Raw genomic sequence first — 19092 nt, 5'->3', positions numbered from 1 at the left:
ATGGACATTGATATGTCCAAAGCTCCACCAATTTATGCAGATGCATAACTATATTATCTTTAGTTATTCCAAATTCCTTTTTTCATATCATATACAGTTCAATAATTATTTTCTCAATTTATGTATCTTAGTATATCATATTATGTATCATAGTCTATATTATGTAAATTCATTTATAATTTTTCTGTATTGTAAGCTATTGTATTTAAGTGTATTAGCCAGTATATATTGTAATATACATGAATAAAGAACTCCAATCTTTCTCTCTCTTTCTTTTTGTGTGTTTATCCTTCCTTCACTCTCCTCTCCTCTTCTTTTCATTCTATCTCTTCATGATCACGATAAGCTTCATCATTTTCGGATATCGGTTCCTCACTTTACTATATTCTTTTTATAATAACTCAACTATAAATTACTATTTGGAACTCTATCACCGAACTTCCACTTCCAGACTTCACGGCCAATCAATACTGTTTTACCAATGAATATAAACAATCCAATTTTCAGAGACAAGAATACAGTTCATTTCCCCTCTCTTTCTAATAGTAGAACTGCTCCAGTTCAAGCTTTGACGCTTCGTACTTTAAAATCAAGTTACTGAATCAGGTAAAGCTTCCAAGTTCTGAAGTTCTCAAGTTAGCAGACTCATGCAAGCTCACACACACACACACACACACACACACACACACACACACCTTCTTTTCTTTCTTCCACTCTCTTCTACTCTTCCCCTCTCTTACTTGTTGTACACTGACACACACACACACACATTCTTTTCTTCCACTCTCTTCTACTCATCCCCTCTCTTACTTGTACTTATTTTTCCTTACTGAGTCTCTCTCACTCATCCTCCCACTCTCTTACTCACTGTATCTCGCTCTCCCTCACTCAGACTCTCTCACTCAACAGATAAAATTCTCTTTCAAAGAGTTCAGTCAGTTGCAGCTCGTTTGTTTCAACTACGTTGTACAGCCGCTTAGTCGATAAAACTATTCAATAAGCTGAAATAATATTATTCAAATCAGTTAGTCAGTCAGATAGTGAGTCAGTTAGATAGTTAGTCAGTCAGTTGGTCAGTTCAAGTCTTTTCTCTATAAGTGAATTTTTTCTCAGTGTTCATGTCAACGAATCATTATTCGACATACTTGGAAAATTAATTAATTTTGTGATGAATAATTAATTTTGAATTAATTCACTATAACGGTGATAAGGTGATAATGTTCTGTGAAAGGTGAAAAAGTGAATGAATTATTAAAGAGGTACTCAGGATATGAAAGAAGTGTTATCGAAATTGAGATAAAACCAGAAATTATCATTTTAGTTCTGCGAACTAGTTACAAGTCATATCTGAAGTTCTAGTGCTGAGTGTTATTCAATTACTGTGGATTTATAAAATAAGTGAACAAGTTTTCAAGTCAACATAATATTCTTGTTATAAACAAGTTCTCAAGTACCTGAAAAGTCTCACATAGATTAATTAATCAAATCAATAGTATGTATACTTTCTGAAACGTATTCTCATTAGAACAAAGGTGGATTAAGAAACCAGGAAAATGTTAAGAGCGGTTTATGACCTCGAGCTACAGCAAACAAAAGAGTTTAAAAAACTTGATGCGCAATTCAGTACGTTAGATAAACAGAGAACTGGAATGAAAGATGAGGTTTCCGAATTGAAAGAGAATGTTCATAAGTTAAAAAATGAGTTGACTGATTTGAAAGAAAAAATGAAAACATTAACTAATCTGTTGAATAAATCAGCGATATCTTCGAATGAGAAAGAAAAAGGCTCGAGTATAGTAAGAACAGCCCCCCTAAGTCGACGATGTTCTTTCTAAAAGTGGGATAATATACGATTCTATGATAGTTAGGCTAGCTTCACACGCTTTCGGTTTCATTCGGTTCGGTTCGGCTCGTTACCGAAAACGAATGAGGCTTTCATACATGTCAGGTTTTAATTCGTACGGTTCTAATTAGGTATTTTCTTCTCAAACACAGCTGTGTTTGGATTTTCACAGTTCATGCTGGTATATTTAAATATAACAGTTGGTGTCAAATTGTAAGATGTTATTTCTTGAACAACAAAATTTTAAAGTTAATTAAAAATGTGAATTATTTAAATAGTTTCTTTTTGATTATGTTAATTTTGGAAGTTCAGAGAGATTATTTTTTCAATTGAAAATTTGTTCCTTGTTTTGACACATGGTATAAAAAACTTTATCTCCTCTCTCCATTGATGAAATCATGTAATAATCGTGGAAAAATATAAAAAAATAAAAATTCTCATCAAGTTTTAATTTATATCTTTCATATTTTTATAGCAAACTATTCATTGAGAAAAAATGTTTCTGTGAACTAACAGAAACGAATTGACCATATGATTTTAACTTGGAAAATTTTGAAACAGATAATCACGATATATCAGGTTTAAATAAAAACAAAAAAGCTAGCGTGTGTAAAAGGCTTTGTTTTTTCGAATATAATGAAACCTATTCGTGTCGAGGGGGCGTTCGGTGCTATGCGGTTGCTATACGGTACCGAATTCAAACCGAATCATCGTTTCACACTTATCGGAATTTGCCGAAACCGAAACGAAACGAACCGAACCGAAAGTGTGTGAAAGGAGAGTCTCGCTAGCAACAAATTGAAACCTGATGAAATTTATTAGAGTCAAGTGGGCGTTCGGTTCTATGTGGTTTCTATTGGGTACCGAATTACCGTTTCTCACTTATCGGAATTTGCCGAAAACGAATCGAAAACGAAACGAACCGAAAAAGTGTGAAACTAGCTTTATGATAATAGGCCTACGATTTTATTGAAGGACCATGATAGGACGATTTCATCGAAACATTGTGGTTATGATTTCTTGGTAGGCCTACTCTAAAAAATATTTTCAAGTGCAATAATAAATTGTCTTTTAGCGAATATGCCATCTGGCTCTAATCGATTACGTCTTTCAATGTATTTCGTCATGGCCGGCACAATTATGTAAGTTGAGATAACATTTTGTATGATAAGAAATTATTTATTTAATAGACTTCAGTTTTATCACATGTGAAATATTAGCTGTTTTATAGTACAGTATTAACTGTTGTAGTTCACTTACTGTGATTCTCATAATAATATAGCATATATTTTTCAATGCTTGCCCAATGCATGCTTCAGTTCGGCAAGTTTCAGTAATGTTTTTACTTTCCTTGCCCTATTACCATAGGTAAGGAAAGTATTGCTTTCCGAAAAAAATTAAGGTACCACAATTTCTAAATTTCTATACGTTTCATGGTCCCCTGAGTCCAAAAAAGTGGTTGTTGGGTATTGGTCTGTATGTGTGTGTGTGTGTGTGTGTGTGTGTGTGTGTGTGTGTGTGTGTGTGTGTGTGTGTGTGTGTGTGTGTGTGTGTGTGTGTGTGTGTGTGTGTGTGTGTATGAGTGTATGTGCGTCTGTGTACAAGATATCTCATCTCCCAATTAACGGAATGACTTGAAATTTGGAACTTAAGGCCCCTACACTATAAGGATCCGACACGAACAATATCGATCAAATGAAATCCAAGATGGCGGCTGAAATGGCGAAAATGTTGTCAAAAACAGGTTTTTCGTGATTTTCTCGAGAACGGCTCCAACGATTTTGATCAAACTCATACCTAGAAAAGTCATTGATAAGCTCTATCAACTGCCTTAAGTCTCATATCTGTAAAAATTTCAGGAGCACTGCACCATCTATGCAAAGTTTGATTTTAGATTCCCAATTATCAGGCTTCAGATACAATTTAAACAAAAAATTTCAAGTGGAAAAGATTGAGCATAAAAATCTCTACAATAATTGATTTTCAGTAGCATTTTCACCTAAAATTGAAAATAACCTCGAAATTAGAAAAAATAAGATTATTCAATTGCAAACTGTTGGCAACTGTTGATTCTATTAAATTATTCACTATGAAGAGATAGCAGACTCCGTGTGTCTGCAGCGCTATTGTCCTGTCACCAGCTGGCTCAGATCTTAGAAAAGTAGACATGAGATGCGCGGGAACACTAGCGTCAGTTGATCAATTTTCATAACGGCAAGGAAAGTTGTGTGAGTGCACCACACCAGATTTTTTCCAATTTATTCGAATTTGTAATTAGAAAATCATCACAATTCATCAGTCAAATTGATAATCCAACTTTGATTTTGTAAGTATACTCTCATTGCAATCATTTGTCAATCAAATTAATGATTAACATCGATCCTGAGATCATAAACAATTAATAGATATGATTATTGAATTCGATGTATTGAGTGCTTTTTACTTCTATGGAATGCATTCATTCCTTCTACCTTGCACGAGATAGCCTCACTACCCTATAGTGAGGTCCACGTTATAATGGCAGTGAATAAAGATAGAAGAACAACGTTACCTGTTTTCTGCCTTAATTAATTATATTTCTACATTGTCAAAAACAGATTTGGCATCGTTGCAGACCTAGAAAAGGATAGTACTACCTGCTTTGTCGAATGATAGACAAGGATAGCAACATCAAATACTGCCATTATAACGAGGACCTCACTATAGCTACTGCTAAAGGAAATGATTGACGTATCATTTATTTGTTTGTACAGTATATTTACTCCAGTATAATAGATTTGAAGTTCATTTTCGTGAGCAATATCAATATTTTTCATTCCAACATTTGAAATTTTTCTTTTGTGCTACAACAATAGGAAAATTGAAGTGTGAATAAACTTTGAACATTAACCTCATCTGTTAAAATAGTCATGGATAAATATTGACCAAAGACCTTAAAGATGTCTTTAAGGTCTTTGATATTGACTGTTTGAATATTCTCGAACCTGGGGAAGATCTTTAGAAAACACCAAAAATTATCGACCAGCTGAGCATGAATTTATGTATTTGTAAACAGTACCAGTATGATTTAGACCAAGCCACATGAATAGTTCATGAAGCGTTTTTCAGGCGTTTTTGCACTGGTGGCGGACGAGTCGGCTGCTGATCAGCTGATTGGGTTGGCGTTCGGGAACAACCAATCGGAGAGCTCTCTGCCCTGCCAACTTGTCCGGTATCTAACTTTATATCAATGACATGTTAGATTCATAAACTAAGCCTTATTCTCCCTCCAGCGTATTTCATTAATGAATTCTATTTCCTAACAGGTCCCTAACAATTTGGCTTCTACTGCAATTCGTTGAAGGCTCCAACATCCCACCAATGGAAGAAAGCTCAAAACACCATCAGCCATTCAGAGACGAGCTTCTAATAATCGACACCGACGCTGGCATTGATGATGCAGTCGCCATTTTGACAGTTTTGGGTGATTCAGAATGGAGTCGAAAAGTGACAGCCATCACTTGTGTCACTGGTAACACGGCGGTTGAAAATGTATCCACAAATGTTCTCAAAGTTTTAAAGATTGCTGATCGACTTGAGGTGAGATAATTATGATTACGATACTGACAGAAAATCAATATAATATAGATATCTTTCAGTTAGTCTCGAGCAATATTTTGAGTCAAAAACGATCAAGTAATCACTTGAAATAAGACTGAAGATTGAAAGAAAGTGGGCTCTAAAAGAGATTAACAATAAATTTTGACAGAGATAAAAATTCGAAAAACCTGAAATATTCTACCAAGTCACTATAGCGATATCACTTGAAGAAAAATAGTGTAGAACAATGCAGTACTATAATTTTATGAATTCATATAAATGTATCTATTCACGAATCAAAGAAACAAAAAATGGAAATTTATCTCACAGATAGATAATAATTTTGTCTAATCGTAAACAATTATTCTGTTCTATAGAACTAAACATTATCACTCACGTTTAGAGTCTCAGGAAAATGGGATCCTTATATTTAAAGGAATAGAACTCTTTCTCCTATTTATCGTTTTTATCTTCTTATGCGTTTTATCTTTTATCTTATTTGTTTTTCTACTATTATTCTCCACAACCTTCTCCTACTTCATCATAACTCCTCCTCCTCCTTCACTGCCCCTGCTCCTCCACAACCTCCCTCTGCTCCTCCTCCTCCATCTCCTCCTCCTCCACTTCCTCCTCCTCCCCCTCATCAATCTTAAGTACACCTTCTTCTCTTCAACCTCCTCTTCCTCCTCCTCCTGTTTCCCTTTCTCTTATTGTTTAATCTATTTATTCTTTCTTCTCCTTCTTCTTGATCTATATCAACTTACCCCTTTTCTGTTTTTATCTCCACCAGCCTCACCTTAACTTTCCATTCTCATTTCTCTTCTCCATAGTTCTCCACTTGTATTGCTCCTTCAAACCCTCACCTCTTTTCTCCCCACATCTTCTCAAACAATGTTATAATCCCTTACAGTATATATCTCTCTCTTACAGTTGTTCAATCTCTTACAGTATGTTAGCCTCTTACAGTTGTATCAATGCTCTAAGAAAATTATGGCATATTTACAAAGGTTCGAAATTAATTATTAAATCTTACAGATCCCAGTATACCGTGGCGCATCGCAGGGACTAGTTCATGAAACTAATACTTCGAACTTCTTCGGTGAAGACGGTATGGGGGATGTCAATTACCCTGAACCTCCCTCCGACTCTTTACTTCAACAAGAGCATGCAGCGGTGTTCCTGGCTAATGCAGTTAAACAGAACCCAGGTTAGACTATAGGAACATCCATGAGATTTCCAAGCTCATTCAACCACATACCATATTTCAAACTACTCAAGTGAACTAAGTCAAGAATTACTTAACTCTGGAAAACAGACGGTAATAAATGGGTAATTGCAATATTTTTAGAATTTTTCGGGGTGGTTTACATGTAATTTGGAACTTTGCTTGATCATTAAGCAATTCTAAAAAAAGGTTTTGATAGGCTCAAGTGGTTGTCTAAATCTCAAAGTAAGTGTTTGGCCTCTAAGATTATAAAACAACGTGTGCAATCGTCCAGATTTAATCTTTGTAGACCTCAATAGGATCTAGACGATTTTCAATACTAGAATGTGTTTCATTCAATATGAATAACACAAATAACAATTATAATTATTGTACTTGTATAATTTGATTCTCAGTGTAATAATTTGATTCATCCACTTTCATTCATGGTATATTTAAAAATTGACTAGATTCTATGGAGTTCTATAAAGATTAAATTTTGCGTTGGATGATTTCTCACGTTGTTTAATAATCTTTCGAAGCTAAACATAGCACCTCTTGAAGTTCCATGTTCATGCCAAGATCACTGCTTGACACTATTAGCATACGCGCATAACAGAATGTTTGAAAATGTGAAGAAAGTTAATTTTATAGTAGGCCTACTACTACAATTTCTACATTAATTAATTCTTTATTCATTATTGATTGATATAATAAGTATACATCATATAAATGATAGGGAGAGGAAACATAAGGTAACCTTGTGCTATTCCTCTCCCCAATTTAGATATGGTTACACATAGTCCGAAATAGGTTAAGTCTTGTAGCTCTTCACTTCACAAAATTTTCAGACCACTAATATGTTCACAAAGTAAATTTTCAAATTTAGATGCTTCAAAACAAAAAATAGAACAGATATTTCACATTATTATTACTTGAATAGAGAAGATTCGTATATTAAAGAAATAATTTTGGAAAATAACCGAATAAACAAACTTAATTCTAGAAGCACAGCTGTATAATTATGCTGTATAATTAAATTACTACATCTTTAAACATACTTTTATGCGCGTATGCTAATAGTATCAAGCAGTGATCTTGGCATGAACATGGAACTTCAAGAAGTGCTATTATAGTAGGCCTACTATAAAATTCACTTTCTTTGCGCCCGCTGTGAAATTTCTTAGACTAATTTTCCAATGATGCGTTATTTCCAGCAGTTTTCGTGAATAGTTTTAGAGTTTTATCGTAGTTTCTGTATTTTACATTCAAAACTTCTTCATGAACTTTTCATTTCAATTGTGATATTATTGCTATTGTTATCTGGGTTTTTCCTTATTTCATACTTGGTTGTTGTATACTTGACATAAAATTCTTTCTCATGCACTTTATCTCGTTTGTTGTTATTATCCTTTCATCAATTTACATGTTTGTAGTGAGTGTTGCAATCTACGCTTTCTTCTGATTGCATTACAAAGCTGTAGTTCAGATGCTCCTCCCACTGTGGGCGTGTCTTGTATCGACCAATGACAGCCGTTCACCTTGATAGATCCACCAATTACCAATCATATGGCACCATCTACACTACACAACATTTTTCTGCTCCAAGTTTGTCACAGATCGGTGATTGTGTAACAACTGAAACTAGGTTCTCTGAAATGTAATGGGATGTTTTTGAAAGTTTCAATGCAGTTCATTCAATAAATATATTATAAAAAGTATATCACATCACCTAAACTACAACTCAGAAAGAAACAAGTAATAGATTAATAGTTGGAACTATACCTATAGTTTAGTATTTGAAGCAAATTAAAATTTGTAGTGAATCCAAATTTGATTAATGTTGTGTTTATCGCTAATGTAGGAAGATTGATGTGAAGTAATGATATTTCCAAATTTGTTTTAGGTTCTATAACTCTTCTCATGATGGGACCGATGACAAATGTTGCTTTGGCAGTAAGACTGAATCCAAAATTTATGACTCAAATAGGGCGCATAGTGTCACTAGCAGGAGCAATCGCAGGTTAGTAATTATGAAAATTTCGCAAATAATTAATTTTGTTTCTCATTAAAAAAAACTAATCATTATTACTATTAAATTTTGTAAAACTTTCAAGTGAAAAACACTCACATTCTTTGATGTGGCGACGTTCGTTTCGTGCTGGTATTGCACATTTTCAAGCCGAGTGTTTTTTCACTTAAAAGTTTTACAAAATTTAATAGTTATAATAATAGTGAAAACAAGATGGATAACCAACAACGAACTAATCATTATTATCATTCAAATTATTCTAATAGTATTTGAAATATATAAATGCAAAATGCGATAAATATGCAAATGCGATATACGCACGTGTAAACTACTAGAGATTTTTAATTCCTCAATTTTTAAAAATAAAAAAGTTTGTGACGAATTCAAGTCGTTTACTTAAACCATTATTAGTTATCATCGTAAAAAGATGAACTTGAGGAGATTATCTCAGCATAATTATTTGACCATTGCATCATTATCGGTTACAATCAAATACTACTAATTGAATACGAAACTAAATTGAGAAAAATGGTTTGACCAGTGATTAGTGTCATTGAATAAGTGCGAGTAAGTGATTCAAATGAGATTAGATAAGTGCCGTGTTCCCGGTTCTTCAGTTGGAAGGGTTCCTCCTTGACTCTTTGATGCCAATTTATTTATTTATTTATTCATCATTTACAATCAACTTAAGGACAAAGAAACAGACTACAGTCCAAAAAATCTTTTCATCCCAATTTCATAGAATAAATTGTCCAAATAAAGGTTATGTGCAACTTTTCAATTCTTCACTAACTTCCACATTGAAACAAAACACAAACACTTGAAACAATTAATTTTCAATTGTATGGTATTACCACTAATCTCTTTCCAGAGGACTGGAATCCATTGAACTTCATTCCCATCTAATCAAATCATCTAATACCAACTTGACTTAGCTCACAAGTCTGTGGTTTATGTGAGTGTCATCATAAGTCTATGGCTTATGTGAGCATCATCATAAGATACGTAGAAAAATGAAAGAGCTTTTCGTATATTTCAACATATTTCTTCTATAGAAATTGACTGCTGAATGTTCCGAGAAAATTGAATTTCATGAGGTAAATTAACATTTTCTTTCACGAACTACCTTTCATTTCACGAAATGATTTCTTTGCTCAATAGTATTGTAAAACTGTTCAGTCTGTCGTCATCATGATATTTTAGTATTACTGGTAATAATTATTTTTAATGCTATCTAACATGAGTTGAATTTTGTTTGTGAGCACATTAATAAGATAATCTGAATCATTGACTTAGTTATGTGTTTTTGTAAATGAATAAATTTATATTCCTATGATAATTTATTTATTTATCATTTACAATCAACTTAAGGACAAAGAAACAGACTACAGTCCAAAACTTCTTTTCATCTCATTTTCATAAAATAAATTGTCCAAATAAAGGTTATGTGCGACTTTCCAATTCTTCACTAATAATTTCCACATTGAAATAAAACACAAACACTTGAAATAATGATCTATTATTGATATAACCACTGCATCTTGTATTTATATGTTTTTCAAGTTGAATAGAGAATAGCAAATTTTTCCATTTTGAGTTGATAACATCACAGATCTAATCAAAGACCTCTGTTTACTTAGTCTATGACAATACCTTCCAATTTTGATGTTTTCTTACTGGTTTTAGGAGGAACCAAATATGATCTGAAGCCAGCTGTTGAGTTCAACATCTACAAAGACGTGGAAGCCGCATCTGTGGTTTTGCAAGAAGTGTCAAAAGCCAACAAAAAGCCTCAGTTCTTCACAATGCTGCCAGCTGAGCCTATAGTTGACAATTTTCTCGAAATGGTGAGCCTCAAGTCTATATATTTAAGTCTATCAGGTCTATCTATTTCAAGTCTATTTAAACGTTGAATATACAACAATAAAAGATGATTGATTGATGTAGGCACAGTAGGCTCATCAGTTTAAAGCTGTTTCTTTCCCAAATTTTGATAGAATAATAGTGCAAGAAGATGGCGGAACTGCCGAAAGATCTCATTGCCCAGTGAGTGATTTATTCATTTATTGTAAATTATTTGACTGCTAGTCGTTTTTTCCAAAAGCAAAAAGTGATTTAATAATAAGCAGTTCGTGATGGAAAACAACATTGAAGAAGAATAATAGTTTTGTGAAAATAATTAAGGACTGAGAATTTTTTGAAGTGAACAACTACAAGACTAAACCTATTTCGGACTATGTGCAACCTTGTCTGAATTTCGGAGAGGAATAGCACAAGGTTACTTTATTTTTTTCTCTCCCTATCATTTTGATGATGTACTTATTGTATGAATCAATAATAAAGAATAAATAAATCATAAAGAACTAAAACGTAGATGTACCTTCACTATTATTTTATCAATTTGAGTCAAAGTTTCAGGAGTATTGATGGTAATTTTAATATCAATTGAATTTGAAGTTATGAGTGTTAAGGAGGACATATAAAAATACAAGTACAGTCAGTGTAACAGCCGCAATATGCACATCCCGCAAAATAAAATTACTCCTGAATCTTCCAAGAAATTCGAATTTCATGGGGAACATTCTATTTTACTAACATATTTGAATTGGAATTTAAAAAATCAAGAATGTGGAAAACGAAAAACAATAATAAAATTCTCATACAAGAATTCTCAAATTCGAGTTTTAGTTCAACTAATTCACTGATGAGTTTGAGGATCTCAAACTATCCTACAGGTTACAACAGCTACGAACTAAGGTGACAACCTGAATGAGTTCTATTCAAACCTCATTCTATGAGTCTAAAGGTAGGCAGCACACACAGATCGTCATCGGACGGACGGCACGCATCGGACGGACCTATACGATGCGGATAGGTATGCGCACTCCAATTGAAAAAAAATGCATCAAATCTTCACAATGCTGCCAGCTGAGCCTATAGTTGACAATTTCTCGAGATGGTGAGCCTCAAGTCTATATATTTAAGTCTATCAAGTCTATCTATTTCAAGTCTATTTAAACGTTGAATATACAACAATAAAAGATGATTGATTGAGGTAGGCACAGTAGGCTCATCAGTTTAAAGCTGTTTCTTTCCCAAATTTTGATAGAATAATAGTGCAAGAAGATGGCGGAACTGCCGAAAGATCTCATTGCCCAGTGAGTGATTTATTCATTTATTGTAAATTATTTGACTGCTAGTCGTTTTTTCCAAAAGCAAAAAGTGATTTAATAATAAGCAGTTCGTGATGGAAAACAACATTGAAGAAGAATAATAGTTTTGTGAAAATAATTAAGGACTGAGAATTTTTTGAAGTGAGCAACTACAAGACTGAACCTATTTCGGACTATGTGCAACCTTGTCTGAATTTCGGAGAGGAATAGCACAAGGTTACTTTATTTTTTTCTCTCCCTATCATTTTGATGATGTACTTATTGTATGAATCAATAATAAAGAATAAATAAATCATAAAGAACTAAAACGTAGATGTACCTTCACTATTATTTTATCAATTTGAGTCAAAGTTTCAGGAGTATTGATGGTAATTTTAATATCAATTGAATTTGAAGTTATGAGTGTTAAGGAGGACATATAAAAATACAAGTACAGTCAGTGTAACAGCCGCAATATGCACATCCCGCAAAATAAAATTACTCCTGAATCTTCCAAGAAATTCGAATTTCATGGGGAACATTCTATTTTACTAACATATTTGAATTGGAATTTAAAAAAATCAAGAATGTGGAAAACGAAAAACAATAATAAAATTCTCATACAAGAATTCTCAAATTCGAGTTTTAGTTCAACTAATTCACTGATGAGTTTGAGGATCCCAAACTATCCTACAGGTTACAACAGCTACGAACTAAGGTGACAACCTGAATGAGTTCTATTCAAACCTCATTCTATGAGTCTAAAGGTAGGCAGCACACACAGATCGTCATCGGACGGACGGCACGCATCGGACGGACCTATACGATGCGGATAGGTATGCGCACTCCAATTGAAAAAAATGCATCAAATCTAATCATCCGATCCATCCGATGCGTGCCGTCCGTCCGATAAAGATCTGTGTGCGCCTACCTTAACAAGGATGTAAACTATTATAATTCTTGAAACTTACTATAATCCTCTTGAATCTTGAAAATTACTGTAATGAACTTGAATTTTGGAACTAATTCGCTAAGTAACTAGTCAACCTTATAAACTTCAAACCTTCCAAACATAACAAACTTCAAACCTTTTGAACTTATTACTGTATAATAATTACTTCAAATATCCAATAAAAACTTTATAAATAGAACTAAGGACTTCTGCTACTGAAAATATTGAAAAATGAATCAAATAGTAGAATGAAATGTGAAAATGAAACTGTCCAAAAACTGTGCCCAGATCAGGAATCGTACCCGGTACCTCTCCGTTGCTGGCGGAGCGGCTTTAACCCTTATCTATACTTATAAAATTCTTATATCACTGACTCACTGATTCACTGATCACGATTTCTGGAAAACTACTGGATGGATTGCAACAAAACTTAGTATATAGCTTCCTTATACATCCTAGTTGCTCACTAAGAAATCTTTTGGCGATATTTCAACTCTAAGGGTGGTTTTTAAGGGTTTAAAGTTCGTCTTTTAGCATGTATATTCTTCTTCTCCCAATCTCTTAATAAATGATAATTGAAATGTTCATATCACATGTTACTATAGAACTATAATCTAGAGAGAATACCTATTCGAAACAGTTGATAGCTGGCGACCAATTAATAATTTTGTCAGGTTTGCATTAAGTTGAGGTTATTTCATTAGGTTGGCACCAAGTTGAAGATTAAAATGCATTTATCGCGGAAAAATTGATTGGGCACTGCTACTTCAATCAGAGCTATTCCTGAGAATATTATATTATTATTTATTTTCCAATCACTTGATAATGGCATTATTTATAGCCGAAACATGTTATGTTGAATAATTTTAAAAAGGGTAATCAGATTTATAAATATAAGAATAAATATTTTTATTTCTATTCCTGGGAGCATAGATAATTTTTATGTTTCATAAAACAAACTTTTATGACGGGAGTTCTATCAATTGATCCTATTCTATCAAGACTAATTTTGTTTGTATATCTGACAGATCGCGTGAACAGCTTAAACAGTTTCCATGCAATTTTAATTATTCAGTATGATGAATGGAGAGTATTTTTAAAACTTCAGAAGTGTCCGTTGTGGAATCTGTGTGCAAAGAATGAGGATATTCGGCCAGAATTTAACTTGACGAAAGAAAGGGGCTATTTATTAAAACGGCCAAATAGCTGTTGTTGCTTTTCCTAATGTAAAAATATCTTCCATAGAAGTAAGGCGCTTTTCCCATGAATCAATTATTCCCAAATATTAGTTGTGTTACCAAAGAAAATAGAAGATTGCTTTCGATAAAAATATTGGACAATATGCATAACAGTTCGTTGATATTCACTTGAAACTGTCAGTATACCTCATTAATAGCATCAATGCTCCCTATTCAAATAATGCTGACACATTGATGAGAATCTTACTATAATTTGTTTACATTAGATCAGATGGAGATAAGATGATAGCTACTCTTTCGATTTCAAAATTATGATTGCCATGTTTGATTTTTATGCCAGCTGTTATTGGTTTCGATTTCAATTATGTTTGACATTTTCGCTTTTTATACCCGTTGTTATTATTATGTGAAATAAGCTCCCATTAAATGAAATCATAATCATAGAAGTCCATTATACTAAGCGAACTATTTCTGTTTAAATATGTGTGTTTGCGGATATGTAGTATGTATGTCTGACGGATCTCGAAAACGCCTCTAACATTTTTTTATTAAATCAGGAATAGAGTACGTTTGCGATAAAAAAATTATTTTGGAACAGGTCTCAACTCTGGGAAAAATCGCTGAAGCTCTTTCAGGAATGATTATTTGTCCCTCAAGTAGCAGTTGATTAAAAAAGTTTCCATACTCTGTTGAAAACGTGAGAAAGAAAGTGTGAGCAAGTGAAAAAGATTATAGCTTATAATAGCTGTAGTTGAGTTACCAAATTTAGCGATCTTATTTTAAAACATTGCAGTATTCATGGAATATCTGGAAGAATAGGTACAGAAAGTAACCAGATGATAGCAAAATAAATTTAAAATCGATCTCTCCAAACATATGGTAGTTGAATTGATGTTTATTGTGAGGTGATAGAAATGCGACTAATTTCTTCAGCTTCTGTTGTATGGTTCCTCTGTTGCTCCATGTTTGTACGCAGCCATGGCCTTGAGAGAGCCAGTTGTCCTGTCTGATTCCTAACCCTGACTAAATACCACGAGAACCAATCAGAGAAGCCTTCTATAAAAAAAACCCTGCTCTCATTATTTCTGATGGAATTTAATCATGATTGAAATTGAACAGGCTTTTGAGCTACTGGACCTGATATTTTCATGTTTCAAAATCAGCTAAAAACTATATCGAAAAAAAAACATAATATTCCATCAGCTGGTCCTATTTCCTTTCATCCTATACTATTAAACGAGCAATTTCTGTTTATATGTTTAGATGTTCAGATGTTTGGATGTTTAGATATTTTGATGTTATATGTTTGTATTTCACCGGATCCAGAAAACGGCTCTAACGATTCTCACGAAATTCAGAGCATAGTAGGATTATAAAATAAAAATTCGATTGCACTAGGTCTCATCCCTGGGAAAATTCGCTGAAGGACATTGAAAGGATAATTACTATTCATCCTTGGAAAAACAGCTAATAATAATTATTTCGTCGTCTATTGATGATGGAAGTGAGTGAGCGAGTTAATGTGTGTGGGACTGTGTCAAAATTATGACTCAGCTGTTAAACTTTTGTAATCATTCAATCAGGTACTTAGTGCCGGTTGCAAAAAAGCCGGATTATTTTCAATCCTGATAAATTCCAGTAGATCCATCTTTTTGAAATGGTCTTCTCTGATTTGGTTCACGTGAAATTAATCAGGATTAAAATTCAACCGGCTTTTGTGCAACCGGGCCTTTGTGAGGGAAATTTTTGCATTCCTCTGGGAATAATTAATCTCAATTTACTGTGATTAGATAGAGCATTTTTTCTATATGAACTATGAATGATATTATAATTTCTTCTTTCGTAATAAATTTTTTATGCTTTTGTACTCCAGAGCTAAGCTCGGTCCCCGATATTGATGTCATTACATGACACAAGACAGACCTATTGATATTCATATCAATGAATCACAAGTGAATACTAAAGTTCTTAATTTAGATATAAATTAAATTAAGTTACATGTTAATTTACATTCAAATTTTCACCCCTAAGCTTTTGGTTTCAAGCTAAGATTGAAGAAAGAAATCATATAATGGTATAGTCAATAATCAAAGTGATTGAGTAAACTCTATTCAGAATTATTCAAATTAACATTAAAATGACCACTTAAAAATTCCCACTTTAATATTTATGGTAGTAAAGTTTAGGACATGAGAAATCAGCCACATTAAATGTTAGACTAATTATTATGAATGGACTCTTATATATAAATGGACTTCCATGGAAAAAGAATCAGTGGATTGGATAAGTGAAACGAAGAGTAAAGCTGCGTTTACACCAAAGTTATTAACAAATGTGAACATTTGATGAACATATGTGTTAGTCAAGTTCCGTTCAATCTGAAAGAATCCATAAGGATTAAGCTATCAACATTTTGCCAATAACTACTCTGCGTTTAGAGAAAGATTTATTTTCAGATAGTGGATCTATTTGCGCCTTTACAAAATTCAATGACAGTGACGAGACTATATTAATTTATTATTCAAGTTATATTCAGCAAGCAATATTTTTGTTTGTATGATGGATCTCAAAAACGATTATAACGGCTTTGGTAGAATTCAGGTTATAAATATTTTACTAAATAATCTGATCATTAAATTCCCGTAGCGAAGCACGGGTACCCTGCTAGTACAGTGATAATATCTCAGCAGTTTGTTAACTGCTATTTCTAAAAATCATCCATCTCCCAAACTTCGAACCTCTTACACTTCAAATCTTCTAAGCTTTAAACTTTCTAAACTCAAAACCTTCTAAACTTCAAACCTTCCAAACTTCAAACCTTCTAAACTTCAAACCTTCCAAATCTCAAACCTTCCAAACCCTCAAACCTTCTAAACTTTCTTAAACTTCAAACCTTCTTATCTTCAAACCTTCCAAACTACAAACCTTCCAAACATAACAAACTTCAAACCTTTTGAACTTATTACTGTATAATAATTATTTCAAATATCCAATAAAAACTTTATAAATAGAACTAAGGACTTCTGCTACTGAAAATATTGAGAAATGAATCGAATAGTAGAATGAAATGTGAAAATGAAATTGTCCAAAAACTGTGCCCAGATCAGGAATCGTACCCGGTACCTCTCCATTGCTGGCGGAGCGGCTTTAACTCTTATCTATACTTATAAAATTCTTATCTCACTGACTCACTGATCACGATTTCTGGAAAACTACTGGATGGATTGCAACAAAACTTAGAATATAGCTTCCTTATACGTCCTAGGTGCTCACTAAGAAATCTTTTGGCGATATTTCAACTCTAAGGGTGGTTTTTAAGGGTTTAAAGTTCGTCTTTTAGCATGTATATTCTTCTTCTCCCAATCTCTTAATAAATTATAATTGAAATGTCCATATCACATGTTACTATGGAACCATAATCTAGAGAGAATACCTATTCGAAACAGTTGATAACTGGCGACCAATTAATAATTTTGTCAGGTTTGCATTAAGTTGAGGTTATTTCATTAGGTTGGCACCAAGTTGAAGATTAAAATGCATTTATCGCGGAAAAATTGATTGGGCACTGCTACTTCAATCAGAGCTATTCCTGAGAATATTATATTATTATTTATTTTCCAATCACTTGATAATGGCATTATTTATAGCCGAAACATGTTATGTTGAATAATGTTAAAAAGGGTAATCAGATTTATAAATATTTCTATTTCTATTCATGGGAGTATAGATAATTTTTCTGCTTCATAAAACAAACTTTTATGACGGGAGTTCTAATCTTTAAAGTTTCTTAAACTTCAACCTTCTTATCTTCAAACCTTCCAAACTCCAAACCTTCCTAACTACAAACCTTCCAAACCTCAAACCTTCCAAACCTCAAACCTTCCATACTTCAAACCATCTAAACTTCAAACCTTCTAAAACTATTACTAGTAATCTACCAACGTTTTGTGAACAGAGCTGGCGGAAAAGCGTGCTAGGCACCCTAGGCAGCTCGTTCGTCGACTTCCTGAACCGCATCGAGGCCGTTTACCTGGTCGATGACCTCTGGACGACCTTCGACCTTTACACCGCCGCCGTGCTTATGCGGGCACCAGATACCGTCGCCGGCTACCGGGAGGTGCACGTCGCTGTGGAGGTGCAGGGACAGCTCACCCGCGGTCGGGTAGTCGTCGATGAATACGGCGTCGGAGGTCAGCCGGCTAACGTGAGGTTGGTCACAGGTTTGCACCGCGACAGCGTCAAGAAAATACTGATGAACAATCTTCACCATTGATCACCGTTTTCAAGCAAAGAGAAGACAATTTATTATGTAAAACTATGTGTAAAAATATATGTTGAATAAGTAAGACTTGATAAAATCAAAGTATACCTTTTCTAACTTTATTCTATTTCTCACAACATTTTTCGACTTGTGTCGATATTTCGAATTATGAATTATTTGATAGTTTAATAATGGTGTTATATTGGAATTCTAGAAGTTGTTTCTTGTTATTAAAGGTTGATGGAGAATGCATAATCCCAAAAATTATATCCTATCAACACAGACTAAAATCACAGCCACTTTTAATAAATGCCATATACCATAAATTGGCAACTCTATGAACGTGCTTGCTCTGGAATCAGCTTATAACTGCAGCATACATCTGAATCATTGGATTTGTGTTCTATTACAAATGGGTGATGAATTTTATTTCTAACACAAAAACCAATATATCACAAACATTTTGGAAAGCAACTGACCATTATATGAAGTGGCCAGTGTGTAACTAAGATAGTAATTTAAATTCAGTCAAATCAACAACTATTGTTTGATGCAACTACAAGTCTATTTATGATAAGTTAAGACTATGATGTGTTATGTGATAAGTTATGTGACTATGATTAGACTATGATGTATTTCATGTAAGGTATCTTTGTATTTGATGGTATTTTTACCTTTGTATATCTGTATTTTAGTATCTCTGTGGTATGTATTCTTGAAACATATTATAATTTTTCATCTGCATACAAGTGATTACATTTATGATGTGAATAAACGTTTTAGTATTCATTACAAATTTGGAGTTTCATTGAAAACCATTAGAGCTTTATTAAGAGGATATTTCTTAGAATGCATTCTTGTTTGCTCAAA

At 33.4% G+C, this 19092-nt stretch overlaps 1 protein-coding gene across 16 annotated transcripts; it reads left to right on the top strand.

The window, feature by feature from the left end:
• Positions 1–898: 898 nt before the first annotated feature.
• Positions 899–19018, top strand: LOC111064408 (uncharacterized protein C1683.06c). Of its 16 annotated transcripts, none has more exons than XM_039436762.1 (7): positions 899–1040; positions 2666–2985; positions 5149–5422; positions 6458–6629; positions 8533–8649; positions 10345–10505; positions 17917–18660. In XM_039436762.1, the coding sequence occupies exons 2-7, from the start codon at positions 2924–2926 to the stop codon at positions 18232–18234; spliced, it is 1104 nt and encodes a 367-aa protein (XP_039292696.1). In that variant the 5' UTR covers positions 899–1040; positions 2666–2923; the 3' UTR covers positions 18235–18660. The 16 variants fall into 16 exon arrangements, with proteins under 16 accessions (XP_039292696.1, XP_039292704.1, XP_039292701.1 ...); XM_039436770.1 differs by having other exon boundaries at positions 916–1492; positions 2800–2985; XM_039436767.1 differs by having other exon boundaries at positions 934–1072; positions 2871–2985.
• The last annotated feature ends 74 nt before the right edge of the window (positions 19019–19092 follow it).

This window comes from Nilaparvata lugens, chromosome 10, assembly GCF_014356525.2.
Source record: "Nilaparvata lugens isolate BPH chromosome 10, ASM1435652v1, whole genome shotgun sequence".
Lineage (NCBI taxonomy): Eukaryota > Metazoa > Arthropoda > Insecta > Hemiptera > Delphacidae > Nilaparvata > Nilaparvata lugens.
Note: the sequence above shows the minus strand (reverse complement) of the source record. Positions and strands in the feature narration are given on the sequence as shown.